Here is a 15,862-nt window from a genome sequence, read left to right on the forward strand (position 1 = left end):
TTCACTTTGCAATCAAATCAGAATGTCCTCTATCATACCTTAACCTCTTTCAATGTGTGATTTTGTGTGTTGTTCTAAAGATATAAGCGCACATCTAAACATTCAGAAAAATAAATAAAAAATAAATAAAACATTTTCCCCAGCAGTTTCATGACAGAATCGGTTATGCAAAGTTCTGTTCATGTTCTGAAGTATAAAGTTGAACGATGTGGAGTGCTACATCTTCAGCCTCATCATTGGTAAGTCATCGACATTTATAGTTATTGATTAATAGTACAATTCAGTGAAAGTCTATAGATAGCACTGATCGACTGTGCTCATATTTCAGAACAATTCTGTACCGACAGGAAATGGTCTCATTCAATATACCACATAATCATTCAAGGTCATACCATTTTTTACATTTGGAGTTAATGTGAAATGCATACAAAGAATTCTGTATTATACAGACTGACAAAAAGCAAAAAACATGCATGTCATCTCAGTAGTCAATGGGATCTAACACTAAAATCATAATGCAATTTACACATTAATGAAATGACTCAAATATGGCACAAGAGATTTCGATATATATATATATATATATATATATACACACACACACACACACACACACACACACACACACACACACACACACATATATATATATATATATAAAACCATATAATAGTATACATATACATATATATACATATACACATATATACATATACACATATATACATATACACATATATACATATATATACACATACATATATATACATATATACATATACATACACATACATACATATACATATATATACATATATATATATATACACACGCGCACACACAAAACCTAGATGAAAACTGAGGAAATATCAAGAATGACCAACACAAAGCTTGTATGGAAAGAATTTAAATTATACCAGTTATTGAAGGCTGAAAACCTGATTTTGTTTTCTTGCACTGTAATTTCTAAGTATCCTCTGCAATACATTTATCAAACATCAGCTAAAAAAACAAAACAATAACAAATGTAACAACACTAGGAAAGGAAAAAAAAAAGACAATGAACTATGTACAATGTAAAACAGAAAAACAAAAGAACTAATCAGCCCCCTGCAGACATATGTGAACAGCTTCAAATCTTATTTTTACACTATATTCCAGCAGCTATTCACATCGGCGCCAAACGTCCTGTCCCACACACCTGCAGGGGTAGAGTATGTCACTGTTCTAGGGTCACCACTTCCACCGCCTGTCCGTCAAGCGTCACCGTGTTGTCGATGCGCGTGGTTATGGGAGCCATGGCCACCTGAACGGGTCGATTTCCCTGGGCCAAACTGGTGACGACAGTCTGATACATGCTGACTGGAATCTGGACGAGACCTGGGATGAGACACAGACCCGTTACAATTTATTCAAGACCATTTCTGTTTTAACTGTGATGTCATCAGCGTAGGTGGTTTGGGACGTTCGTAGTTGTTATTTGAGACAGCTGGAGGGAGGAGACTTGTCGGATGAGGCCGCAGAGCATGTGCGCAATCGAGCGGCCATGTTAGAGTTTGCGTGCGACGTGGATAGGGCCGGCCTTAAAAAGCGGGCTGAGGGCAGGGCTACTGCATCACACTGCAATGCGGAACAATGGATTAATTGAGGCGACCGCTCCCAGCTTCCCTCTCTCTCTCTCTCAATCTATCTCTCTTTCCATGCCCAGCTGTGAGCAGAGCAGCCTGGATTACTGCTGCAGTCACATGGGGCGAGCGGGCGGGAGAATGGCCAATCTCTCCGGGCCGCAAACTCATATGGGCAAAGCAGAAGATCAGAACTAAATGTGACTAGTTGACACATCCAGTAAATTTTACGGTACCTGTAGGCCACAGTACTTGTGCATTACGTGTTTCTGATATAAGTGTGTCTAAAATAGTCTCATGATGCGCAACCCCTTCCCAGCCTCTCAAGGAAGGGCTCATATTCATCAAATTCGCTATTTAGCCTGTCAGTTAGGTTATCTTTTCAAGCCGACACAATGTTGCTTATAATCGCAGCTTAACACAAAACTGATCAGTTTTGAGCTGAAATGTATCTTAAACAGGCATGAAGAAATGTTGATTTTGTAATTTTGCATACAGAATCCTTTCATGACCTCTTAAGAAGAAATATTCACCACAAAATAGAAATAAATATAAATTCAAAGCAACCCAACTAATTTAAATTAAAATAAATACAAATTAAGATAAATTAAAGGACAACTTTGACACAACAATTAAGCAACCCACCTAATTTGAATTACTATAAATTCAAATAAATATGAATTATACTAATTTAAATTGTAAAGTTCTTATAATAATGTATAAAATATTTGTTATATTATTGTATATTATATTAATAATATAACAAATATAATAAAACAATTCATATTATATTAATAATATAACAAATATGATTTAACATTTAAATATTTAAAAACTTAAAACCTGAATGATGTGTTTGTAAAAAAAAAATGTGTGAAACATTTCAACATAAAATTTTAAATAATTGATAATTAAATATTACATATATATTAAAAAATAAAAAAAAAAAAAAAAAAATAACTGTTTATTTTAAAATTTTTGGTTACTGTTTACATATTGAATTTCGTTCTTGTCTATATATATATCTATATATATATATATATGTCTATATATATATCTATATATATATATATATGATTTTGAAATTTCAAAACTCAAAAAATGTCTCTTCTCTCACATGGCATATTAGTAACCAAATCAAATTCCTATGAACTCCTCACCCCACATGGCATATGAGTGACTCAATCCAACTGCTCTGATTTGTGGTAATCACATCGTGTCTCAATAATTGACGGGGAGTTTGGATTGTTTTTTTGAGTGAAGTGCTTACAAACCCCTCAATCACTCTGACACTGAGGGGTTCTACCAGGCTTACGGAGCAAAAGAGGGGCACTGGAGCAGGAAACGTAAATCAGTCACGATTAACTCAGACCAGCCACTTCAAAGCTGCACCCCGCACTACCATTTCACTGATTGAATAAGGTCAATAAACGCTGGCTGTCCGTCAAGTGTCTGTTGTTGACTACGCTTTCTCCCAAGCCTCCCAATGCTGAAGCGTAAATTAGGTTTAATTGCGTAGCTTAAAGGTGAGGGCCTCATTTTGGCCAGAAGCAGCTCTCTGGGATTCACTGCTGGTTCAGAAGAGCAGTCAACATGCTCCGTTACACATGTGGGAAACAGGACGTACTAGCATTCTCTGTACACAAGGTCAGTACAGTGTTATATGAAGTGACATCCTCTTATCATGCAATGCAAATTAAAAGAAGATAAAAGGGGAAAAGAAATCAACAGACGGTCAATTAAGAGATAGTGAGTCTACAATCCCTCTTCGAAGCAGTGGGACCCAATATGTCAGCTAAATAATTTTTCATTGTACAATTCCTAATAAACCTTAATTTTTACATTTGAGTGATACAATAATATGAAATACTAAAGCAAATAAAATATCACAACCATGGTCAAATATTTATTTAGGAGCGGGGAAAGGCTTGACACCCATGTCTTTAAATGTAGTTTTAATGCCTGCTAATAAGCTTTTATGTTTAAATACACCCCTTGCTCCTGTCTACTCTCTTAATGTCATGTGAGTGTGTGTGTGTGTGTGTGTGTTTTATGGACTGGGCTTCCCGGTGCTGACAGCTGGCTCTGTGATTAGACTATGCACTGATAATGGAGAGGATCAAAGCCCTTTAAGAGGGTTCCTGGGGGGTTAGGAGGGGGACGAGGAGGGGCTTCTCTTTGGTCACTGGGGGCAATGGGGTAAGTCCGGACACTAGGTAAGATAGGTCACTGGGAAATGGCCAGGTATGATTGGACCAATCGTTTTACCCATTAAAATCAACACTAAATCAAAACGGACCCCGTTTACTTTGTTAATCCATGTTCCTGGCCATACTGTTAATTAATTCATCTTAATAAATAAACAAAAATAAAGGATGCATCACACTGTTAATTATTTGTCATAATTATGATGTAAAGTGTAAATGGACAGTCGTAATAATTATAAAGTCAATATGAAAACATCTAAATTATGACATCAAATTTTTATAAGAGTTTTTATCTAATAATTCTGACTTTTTCCTCTTATGACTTACTAACTGATCATTTCTACTAAATTCACATTTATGACTTTTAATGTCCAATTTTTGATAGTTCTGTCTTTTTCTCATAATTTTGTTAAATGTATAAATTTATGCCATAATGACTTTTTAAATCTCATTTCAACTCATGACTTTTAATGTCATAATTTTAATTTAACAAATACATGATCCTTGTCTTACTGTTAATGAATGAATTATTATAAAAAGAATAAAATAAGGATGCACCATATTGATTGTTGTCAGTACATATTAAATATATATTGGCCGATATTGGATGATTTTGATTGTTACATTTGAATCCATTACAAGTGGTTATTGATAGTCCACATTAGCTCAGGTTTATTAAATAACATTAACAGATACAGTTTTAAAAAATATATATTAGTGATGTTGAGATTTACATTAACACAATTATTATTTAGACTATTTTTCAAATGGAACCTTACTGTAAAGTGTTTTTCTTTTTGATATTAACCATTTATTGATTACTAGCCATAACATCAAACGATTTATGCGCTTATTGCATTGGCCAGAATTGTAATACTGGCGTATCCCTAAAAAATGTTTGTCTTTGTCATCTTAAATGAAAATCAAACAACTTACTCTTCCTCTCCAATGATTTTCCATTTCCACTGACATCGGAAATGTGGCATTACAGAAGTGCAATGGGTTGCAATACTTTTACTGGAAGAATGTTATAGTCAGAAGACAAAATATATCATAGCTAAAAAAGGAAACGTGTTCTGTGCTACTTCACTACGCAGTAATGAATGCATCCAGTAAACATTAGTGCTGCTATTCCACTGTAACATGGCTTCTAATGCATGTGTAAGCACTGGTACTAGAGGCTGCCGTGCATATGCAGAGCGCTTAGTGGTTGAAGCAAAGCAAGGATTAGCGAGAAGTGTAGAGGCTGGAGTCTGTGACACAGGTCACACACGCACCATCTGTCCCACAAACCCCCCGGGGATTACAGTAGACCTCCACAGACTTCCTCACACTCTGACATACCTCACATGAGATGGATAGGTGCCCTCACATAGCTAGACAACTGATGACCAAAGGGATGTTTCTTCATATGTTTGCCCACCCTAAACTTTCCCGTCTTCAGCTTCGTCCAGTGAGTGTGTAAGGAGACTAAAGAGGGTAAATGCGGCTGCTTGTGATATAGAGAGGAGGTTCGTACCACTGCCATCCGAAACGCCAGTTAAAGCTCCTACTGCAGCCGCTGTTTCTCCTGCTAACACAATTTGTCCTCCTCCCTGAAGAGTCGCTTCTGCTAACGTCGCCACTGCGTGAGCTGCTGCTTCACTGCAACACACACACACATAAAATATAGAAATAATCTCACAATAACCACGCTTCCATAAAGTTTTTTTCCATAATGCTTTATACAGGATTTAAGCAGGGTTTGAAATGAATTGTTGTGGACCAATATGTACTGCCCCCTAGTGTAGGAAGTCAATAATATAAACACTCTTCCATACAAGTCCATTTTTGTTACTTGTTACTTTTGTTAAGAGAAAAAATCAGAAATTATGACAAAATGGAAATTGCCATGGATAGCCAAAATTGCATAATTGCAAAATAAGCATGTCATAATTTAGACTTTCTTATTTGTAATTATGAAATGTAAAGTTGAAATTGACATACTAAGTCATAATTGACATAAAAAGCTGAAATTGATAAGTCATCATTTTGACAAAGACATTATTTCAACATTGAGATAATAATGAGATAAAATGTCAATTGAAACAGAAGTCATAATTATGAAAGTGAAAGGGAAAGTGACATACAGCCAAGTATGGTGACCCATACCAATAATCCCTGCTCTGCATTCAACCCATCCAAACATCACAAACAAACCAAATTAAAAAAAAAAAGCAGTGAACACACACACACACACACACACACACACACACACACACACACACACACACACACCGTGAACACATGTGATCACACACACCCGGAGCAGTGGGCAGCCATTTATTGGGGGTTTGGTGCCTTGCTCAAGGGTACCTCAGTCGTGGTATTGCTGGCCCGAGACTCGAACCCACAACCTTAGGGTTAGGAGTCAAACTCTCTAACCACTAGGCCACGACTTCCCCATAAATTATGCAGTCGAGATTCCCACATTTGGGGAATTCACAGGGGTCAGACCGGCCGGAGTGCAATGGACGAGCCTTGCCCCTGGTGAACTGCCTTCTTGATCATGGTGTCTCCCCTGCCAGGTAGACACCATGATCACATGAAAAGCTGAAACTGACAAGTCATCATTTGGACAAAGTTCGTCATTATTTCAACATTTTGAGTCATAAAGATGAGATAAAAGTTGAAATAATGAGAAATTGTCAAAACTGAAACACATAAGTCTTAATTATGACAAAGCTGACAAAAAAGATGAAATTGACCAGTCATAAATATGACACTGTAAAAAAACTAAATTATGATATAGTAAGTCAAGATTGTTTCATGAAGTCTAAATTGTCGCACCAAGTCAAAATTGAAAAAAAGTCCCTGATAAAATGTCTTATTTATAAGATTTTTTTTTTTTTTTTAAATTTTGACTTTTTCCTGTCATAAAACCTAGTACCTGATCATTCTGAATAATTTACACTTTTGACTTTGAACATCAATTTTAATCGTTACTTTGACTTCTCATAATTTTGTCTTATCTCTATGATTTTTAAACACTCATTATGACTAAGCATCTTACAAGCATCTTATGACTTTTAATATCATAATTTTTATTTAACAAAGTACTTTTTTCTTGCATGATGTAAATGAGTTTCTTTACCAAACAGAGTTTAAAGATAGTCTATTATGTCTTCCTTTGAGATAATGATAAAAATAAAGCGATTTACAGTGCTATGGGGCTTCAGTAGTGGAAAAGAACACTTTTTTTATAGATGTCCTGACTATGCTCAGCAGACTGATGGTGGATTTACTGTTTTAATGAAGGCCGCTGAGCAGAAAACAATGCCTCCTCAGCCTAATTGTTGTGGGAATGGAGTATGAACCAATTGTTCCCGCTGTGCTGTATTTCTGGGCTGCTGCTGCTGCTACCTGCTTGTGATAAACAGGAGAACAGGCTCAGGTAACAAGACCCTGGGGACATAAACCTGCACCTAGGTGCTGCTGCGGTTCAGAATTTCCTTTCTCTCTTTCTCCGAACCCCAACTTCACTGCTACTTCCCATGAGTACCTGTTGAGTGCCATAGTAACAGTTGTCCCTGGCTGCATCTCGTGCGAGGCAGCTACCGCAGCTTCGGCTAAGGAGGCCACAGCCTGCGTGGCTTCCGACGGTTGCGTGGTCTGGATGGTCATCTCGCCTCCCTGTAGTGTGGCCCAATTCTGTTCCACCTTAGAGACAGACAGAAAATAACAGATGTGAAGAAAGAGATATATCCTAAAAGCACGGTACATGTTTAAGGACAGGACAGAACAAGCAGGAGATGGAATCTTATGGAATATTCAGATATGAAGGTGTGTGTGTGTTGACGTTACCTCTCCGTCCGTCACTGTGGAGTAATTCACCTGGGCCACCGTCACCGTGCCTGGCAATTCTGACGCATCTGCCAGTGTTGCTACCGTGGCTCCAGTTCCAACCTGTGGATAATATAATATAATACAATACTAATACAATAATATAACCATAACATAATTTACATTACATTCCAATTCCAATTATACATATATATAGTTTTACTTATTTTTCTAAATTATATAATTACATTAGAAGCATAACAGAAATTAACATTTCAGGTTTGGGGTTGGTAAGAATTTTTTGTGTTTTTTTCTAAAGAAGTCTCATATGCTCAAAGGATTGTTTGTACTTTAAATCTCAAAAAGATAGAAAAACATCGTCAAATAGTTTTACAATTATTTTACTACAACTTTTCTATATTAATTTTATTTAAATGTTATTTATTTCTCTGATCCATTACTCTAGTCTTCAGTGTCACATAATGCTTCAGAAATCTTTGTAATAAGCTGATTTGGTGCTCAGAAAACATGTATTATTATTATTATTATCAATATTGGAAACAGTTGTGCAGCACAATACTTTTGTGGAAACCATGATATATTTTTTTCAGAATTGTTTGAGGTATAAAAAGTTCAAAAGAACTAAATTTATTTGAACAGATTTTTTTGTAACATTGTAAAAGACTTAATCAATATAATGAAAAAATATATATATACAAGTTACACGTATTAAAGAAGTAACTATATTGTCATGTTGACCTTAATATGGCTTATTCGCTATTTTTCAATATTTTGGTCTCCCCCTTACTAAATGAAGTCCTCCAGTGGAGCTAGTTTATATCATAGTGAAAAACAACCGTGTAGTTGTTCCCACAGCTGGGACCTGAGCTCACCTGTATGAGCGAGACCGTTCCATCAGGATTACTGATCGTCTGCACTACGGTCTGTGACGGCACCAGGTGTGCAATGCTGTGAGTGGTTGTTGTGGCAACTTGTGTGGTGATCTGGTCCTCAAAGGCGTAGAGCAGGTCCTCTCTCCCATGCTGCTTATAGCAGTTTTTAACGATAGTCCTCAGGGCTTGCGTCCATGACACCTGTTTCCAACGGAAGTAAGCCCTCGATAGGTCAAGATGATGCAAGCTTTAGCTCATTTGTTTCAATTCAGACATCATTTTGTGGAAAGCTGACAAAACTATGGTGTGGCTGATTCAATAACTTGTTTGCGTCATCACTCGAGACATTTTTCATACAATAAATTGTTGTAATGATTACTGTGTACTGTAATATCAGTGCATATAAAATCAGAATATATATATATATATATATATATATATACAAATACATACACACACATATATAATCTTTCAAAGCCTAGTCATAATATGAGCAAACAACACTACCCTCTGTTTCTGCTCCTCTGTTCGGACATCACTGCGTACGTTGGCCCAGGGAATGTCCTCCGGCCACCAGATGGGCTTGCAGCTCTCTTTCCCCCAGCCAGGCTTCCCACGGCCTGTGGAATACTTTAGCATTTCTGGAATGAACGCTCGGAGTTGGGCCTGCAAAGCAACAAAGGGCACACATAATCACTGTGGTAGTTTTAATACTGGGAGTGGCAGAGCGAAGCATGGCCTCTAAAAAAAAAAAATTCTTGAAATAGTTTGGAAACAAAAAAGCAATCCATTTACCTTCCTCTTCCTTCAGCAGCTGAGTGCAGACAGTCTGTCCACACATACAGCTTGTGAAAAGCTAAATGTAGACTATTAGGTTTCTATTTAAAGACTGATCTATGGGTAAGGCTCCAGTGCACACTGACTGCAGGAGATTGAGAGGATGGAACATACACCACCGAACTACAGATTATGTAGAGAGAGAGAGGAAAAATACATTTAGGGTTGGTACACTACCATTCAAAAGTTTGAGATTAGCCAATTTTTTTTTTTGTTTTTAAAGAGATGAATACTTTATTCAGCAGAGATGCATTAAAATTGAGCAAAAGCTACTGTAAAGACATTTATAAATATTACAGAATATCTTTATTAAAAAGTTCTTTTCAACTTTCTATTTATCAAAGAATCCTAAAAAATTTTTTTTTTCAATATTAAAAATAAGAAATGTTTCTTGAGCACCAAATCAGAATAATTTCTGAAAGATCCTGTGACACAGAGGACTGGAGAAATGGCAGCTGAAAATTCAGCTTTGCCATCACAGGAATAAACTAATAGAATAACATTCCTACTAATAAATGCAAAAAATAAAAAACAACTAAAATTCTTTACAAGCATGCCAGTCAATGACTTAAAAGTCATACCCTTAAAAAAAACAGAGCTAGTGAGGAATTGTTAAGGTATTAACTTGACAATTAATGAGCTTATTAAGTCCATTGATGTTTTTAAAACCCACACTGAGTAGTATGGGGCAGTCCATTAGCCCAGTGACAGCTCCATCCTGAGGGTGAAGTTGGAGTTTATCCCAGCGCCCTCAGTGCCCTTGGTAATTCCATAGGCAGGACAGGGATTGTACTGCACAGCACTCTTGTAGCAACGTCTGTTCACCTCGACATCACAGGCTAAATTTGGCTTGGGAGGAATAAATCAGTTCCCAAAAGAGCTTCTCCCTCCCTCCCGCTCTCTCACTGTCACAAAAACACTTGCTGTAAGCCTGACATTGGACGGTGACAGACGACAACATGGCGAAGAGCTAGAGAAGAAGGACTTCAGGCAAAGAACTAAAAAAGTAGTTCCGATAGAACGAATTAATTCACAATTAATTAAAAAAAAAAAAATAAATAAAATCACTACATATTTTTTTTGACAACTTAACTTGATTCTTCCTGTCATGATTGTTGGATAATTTAAAAACAAAATCTTTTTCAACACTGTACTGAAAAAGATAAAATTCAAGCATAACAAAAAAAATGTTATTGCAAATAAAAACCAAAAATAAATCATGACGAGTGCTTAAACCTAAATACTGTTGTTAAGTACACTGTTTAAAGTCATGTAACAGATTGTCCACAGCGGCGTCATGACTTGTAGGCTCTTCCTTGTGTTTGTGCAGATGGTCTAATTATGTGGCGAAGGAATTAAGAGGAATCTCACGCCCCCAAACACACTGATCAGCCGCCCATTCCCTCCCCCAGCTCTACTTTTAATCCACATGGGAGCCAATCAGAAACCTCTGTGCTCGGCCACGATGTGCTGGATAATTACTCGCGCGCACAAGCCTCACCTGATGATCCCTGCACAGACCTGCCTCCAACTGCCACAAACCAAGCAAGGTGTGTCTGTCCTGAGGGACACTAGCTATCAGCAGTCCGGGGTAATGAGTAAGGGGCGAGCTGGTAAATGTAGTGGTTATGTGGTCTTATATCAGGCCAAAAGGCTTCAAGTAACCTGTGCTAAAGGCCCGTAGTGGATGAAGTGAGACTTATTCTCACTTAAACTGCTGCCCCATGAGCCTAGAAAATGTCAAATTTGCATGGCAAAGCAGAAAACTCAATAACTTGCATTCCTGGCTCATAGTGCCACCTGCTGCCCACCTGTGTCATCTTGTCCACAGACACTGGTATGCCGTCAATAGTCAGAGGAGGCAGTTCAGAGCTGAGTTCTCCACCACCAGGGGGCGCGTGTTCAGCCAGAGCGTTTTCCAAATCCTCCAGAATCATGCTCTTGTATTTTCTCACCTGACCACAAGACATGCCAAAACAGGGATGAAATCTGAAACAAACAGTGCAAATGATATGAAGGCAAAAAGCACAATAAATATACTCACCACATTCTCTAATGGTGCCGCTCCAAATACTCTAAACACAGGGTTCGGTTTAGAGGGAGAGATGCACAACACAATAGCCTGCTGGCCAACTCGTGTTGTGTACTCGTCTAGAGTTGCTCTCAGCTTCCTGCAGACATAATAAGAGAAAGGGTTGTCATTGTGAACTATTAAATAAATGTAGTTGGAATTGCCATTACTGGAAAAATGCAGAACTAAAATACAGATTTAAAAATTAAAAATTTACATTAAAAAAAAACAACTTTCTCTTTCTTTCTTTAGATTTTTTTTTCAGTTGGTAACTAACTGAAAGAAGTACTAAAATTACTAAAATTCAAATAACAAAAAAATAGAAAATAGCTCCAAGATATTTTTTAAAATAATACGAAAATAAACAAAAGCAGATTACTAAAATTAAAAATCTGAACTAAAATAAACTGAATGAAAATTAAACTACAAATTGAAATGAATGAAGGCTAATTCAAAATATGAATAAATACTATACAGTACATAAGAAATAAAAGCAATGAAAGAGCATATTCTCTCTCTCTCTCTCTCTCTCTATATATATATATATATATAAAACTAACTTTTATTTTAATATTTAAATATAATAATTTAAAGTTGAAGTACTGAAATTACTTAACCTTAAATAAAAAGATCTATTTTGAAATAAGAAATAAAATGAGAAAAACACATAAAATTACTATTAAAAAAAACAAACTAAAATTAAAAGGAAAATTAAAAATATACAGATTAAAAAAGCAATTCAAATATTAATTAATACTATAACAGTGTATTTATAACACTAAAATAAACAACACTGGTAACAACTAATTTTTAATCTATCTATCTATAAAAAGTTATTTTATTTTCTGTTGTAAAACCACTCATATTCAATTACAATACAATGAACTATATTGAAAATACCGTTCACCTAAGTAAACGAGTCTGTTGTCTTTTACGGATTGAAGGGTTCGATTCAAAGATGTGCGGTCGTTTCCGCTTCTTCCCTGTTGCCACAGCTGCAGCTGCTGCCATGCCAACAGGCCCTGAAAAAGAATTAGAGGAATAAAATCAGTTGTTTTTAGACATTCTATATCATTCAGGATATGCATTATATCTGTTTGTATATTCCATGGGAACTGAACCCATGAGCTTGACAACTGCTCTATCTTGAGCAATAAAGAGGCTCACAATTTATGGTTTAAGTGCGCCATCTAGTGGATTCTCTGATAAACACAAGTCTGAATACAACAATGTGCAAAAACCTACCTGCAGCAGCCAGATGTGCAGTGACCTCATCTGTTCCAGTTGAGTTAAGTATATCAGAGTCATCATAAGCATCATCATCAGGCGAGGACGGCGAATCCTCATCAGCGCTCAGCATGCCATGCTCTGTGTACGTGGCCACGTGCACCTGCCCGACCTGCTGAGTGACGGCGTGGGCCTCGATAGTGGTCATGTGCTCCGTCTGATGCACCGTGTGGTCTTCCATCACCCGATACGGTTTCTCTCAAACACACTGAGACACAAACAAACAATGCATTAGCACACAGATTCCTCAAGCAACTGCATCGTTCAGATTCAAAGATGAGGTGAGTGTCATGCACCTGTTATTTTGAGGGCGAAGAAGTGCTCAAATACATTTATTTTCATTTGCATTTAAAACACATAAAAAAATATGAGGAAGCACATTATGACATTGTCTTATAACTACCAAATCACCTTTTACTAGTAGTACATATGATGCATCAGCGTAACAAGACATTCTATTAATACAGCCTTGGCAGATGTGCTTTTATATAGAAACAGCACGACAAAACATTTAATTTGCCACTGGATGTGATCTCAATGTCTAAAAGTGGCATTAAATAAGTCAAAAATGTTTCAGCAGCAGTTATTTACACTGTGTGTAAGTGCATATGCTATTTACAGTTAGTGTGGAGGGAAAAAGGGCCTGTTCCTTTCTGTTCACATCTAATAATCACTGTCATAAAGCATCTATTATTGTTATTTTAGACATCACTCCACTAGAGGGCATTAATCATCACATATAATCAAAATAATTTGTTCTTAAAATTAATATTTATTTTACAATATTAATGTTTTAAACGAGGTTTGGCTGGATAGTATATAAGTCTAACTGCTTCCAGTATTTATCCAAAAGAATATGGGTATAATCAAAATCGATAACAGCATATACATTTGCTGTACATAATATTTTGGCAATATGCAATCGTATGAAAATACAGCACTGTTGATTTTCAGCAAGAATTTAAAGCTGTATCCATGACAAACTAAATGACACAGATCGAAAACCTTTTTAAGTTACGTTTTTGTTTTATTGAATAAAATGACACAGTAATTACACTGGATGTTTTAAAAAATATAAAAAAAAAAAAAAAAAACGCATGTGTGTGAATAACGTAGGATGACGTGGGTGCTATGATTTACCCACACAGAGATAAATAAACCCGCTCGCGCAGCTAGAGTATCATTCCGTTCAGTTCAACGGCCTGACAGTCTGAGGAGGCTCTGGAAGGAAAACGCTAACGTTACGTTTGATCTGACCAAGTCAACAAAAACGTTCACAAACACGAAAAGACATTTCGACAACCGCAGGTAGTCATTAATAAAGGTAGGTTTGAATCTCTGAAATAACTAAATCGATATAGACGAGTGAAGTCCAGCATCAATAACAAACACATAAATGGCGGTTATTTTCAAACTGTGAATAATACGTTAGTTACGTGTAAAGAGAGCGGGCAGTTTGTTAAAGAAATATTAAACACCAAGTGAACGCAATTCAAACTGTTATTTCAAACACATTCAGTTAAAGTAAACATTCAGTCAAGCTACAAAACATCTGAAATGATCTTTTATATCAAATTTAGCCGGGCACCACTGTCGACTCTGTATAAAGCGATATAAAAAGTCGAGTGATCGATAACACTGCAGCGCTAATATGATATTAAACACGCATTCAAATTTGATCAAAAATATAAACACAAGCCACCAAGCCTTGAAATCCCATTTAACATCTGGACAAAACAGCAGCGATTCGATTGCACATCTAAATTCGGTAACGTTAGGCCAAAGGCCTGCGACAGCGCCATGATTCTTGTTGCTCCAGTTATAGCGGGGTAAATAATAATTGCCATCCTGTCAAACGCGCTCGATATCATCCCGAGTTCAGTGCCGCATCTTCGCGATCTGCGTCTGAGTGTGTGAAAGGCAAACGCTGCCGGGTTGTTTGGTGCGGCTGCGCCGGGGCTGAAATGGCTGGAGATTGCGCGGTAGGGCACTAACCTCAGAGCGGCTGCGCTACTTCGGGCCTGCGCTGTGCGGCGGAGCTGCGATCACCAGCTGCAATGGAGGACAAAGAACGAGCGGCAGAGCGCGCGCGTCCTGGCCTCGGCGCGGCCCCGAGCGGTGCGCGCGGAACAAACCCCGCCCCTCCTCTCAATCTACACCACAGTCTATGATCTACACACAGAAACCTGGCCCGTTGCATAAACTGTTTAGACTAGTCTTAAAAAGTTAGTCATCAAAAAAAATTCAAACCCGTTGTATTGGAACCGTAAGACTCATTACCCCTTGGCAACTGCTAGTCGGTCAAACCGTACTTACATACGTTTTCAAAACTTTGTCTCTTTTTTTTTCTCAAAACTTTCTCAAAACACACAAATCCAAGAATTGCATGCACAAAATGCAGAATGTCTCACATCTCTTGCAAAATGAAGCACTGCATTCTAAATGAGGGAAGTTGTGGCCTAATGGTTAGAAAGTTTGATTCCTAATCCTAAGGTTGTGGGTTCGAGTCTCGGACCGGCAGTATCATGATTGAGGTGCCCTCGAGCAAAGCACCGAACCCCCAACTGCTCCTTGGGTGCCGCAGCATAAATGGCTGCTCACTGCTCCGGGTGTGTGTTCACTGCTGTGTGTGCACTTTGGATGGGTTAAATGCAGAACATGAATTCTGAGTATGGTTCACCATACTTGGCTGTATGTCACGTCACTTAAATATCTCAAAAGCAAACACCTTTGCCATAATATTAATTCCTGTTAGATTTTTGTGTGTTACAGAGAATTGTGTGTTTTTTTGCAAAAAGTGTTTTATGAAATTGAAAAATGATTTAAAGGCCAAGAATTATGGTTTTGCAGATATGGTGTGTGGTTCTGGTGTTTCTGGAGTTTCAGGTTTCTCAAAACTGTATGACAAGTAAAGATTTTGTGTGTAAGCAGTTGAAAAAAACTGTAAGACACAGCTGTAATATGAAGTTAAATTAATGCAACTAGCCCCTGAACTACACGATGCTCCAGAGAACGATTGAGGGAAGGACTTTGGGAAACAGGCATTTCTATGAGTGACATATTTTTTTTTTTGTAAATATAAATATCTTTTAAACGCACAGTTGTTTGAAACTCTGAAAT

General features: G+C 37.2%; 1 protein-coding gene and 1 pseudogene across 2 annotated transcripts; both read right to left on the reverse strand.

Annotated features, from left to right (window-relative positions):
- Positions 1–800: 800 nt before the first annotated feature.
- LOC109066838 (nuclear respiratory factor 1) lies at positions 801–14,894 on the reverse strand. 2 transcript variants are annotated; one of them, XM_019083852.2, is made up of 11 exons: positions 14,738–14,894; positions 12,701–12,950; positions 12,363–12,477; positions 11,429–11,555; positions 11,196–11,339; positions 9,055–9,213; positions 8,548–8,748; positions 7,676–7,777; positions 7,374–7,531; positions 5,352–5,476; positions 802–1,380 (listed from the first exon to the last, which is right to left on the reverse strand). In XM_019083852.2, exons 2-11 carry the CDS (start codon positions 12,921–12,923, stop codon positions 1,220–1,222), a joined length of 1,515 nt encoding a protein of 504 aa, XP_018939397.2. In that variant the 5' UTR covers positions 12,924–12,950; positions 14,738–14,894; the 3' UTR covers positions 802–1,219. The 2 variants fall into 2 exon arrangements, with proteins under 2 accessions (XP_042578729.1, XP_018939397.2); XM_042722795.1 differs by lacking the exon at positions 5,352–5,476 and having other exon boundaries at positions 801–1,380.
- LOC122137294 lies at positions 6,268–6,407 on the reverse strand (annotated as a pseudogene).
- Positions 14,895–15,862: the final 968 nt, after the last annotated feature.

This window comes from Cyprinus carpio, chromosome B4, assembly GCF_018340385.1.
Source record: "Cyprinus carpio isolate SPL01 chromosome B4, ASM1834038v1, whole genome shotgun sequence".
NCBI classification, from domain to species: Eukaryota; Metazoa; Chordata; class Actinopteri; order Cypriniformes; family Cyprinidae; genus Cyprinus; species Cyprinus carpio.

Bases quoted from the DNA above. Each gene is read 5' to 3' on its own strand.
- LOC109066838 (XM_019083852.2), bottom strand. From the start codon at position 12,923: ATGGAAGACCACACGGTGCATCAGACGGAGCACATGACCACTATCGAG. The intron at 9,214-11,195 runs GTGGGCAGCAGG...GTTGCTTTGCAG, and splicing joins CTGTGGACAAGATGACACAG to GCCCAACTCCGAGCGTTCAT. The intron at 8,749-9,054 runs GTAGTGTTGTTT...CGTTGGAAACAG, and splicing joins CAGAGGAGCAGAAACAGAGG to GTGTCATGGACGCAAGCCCT.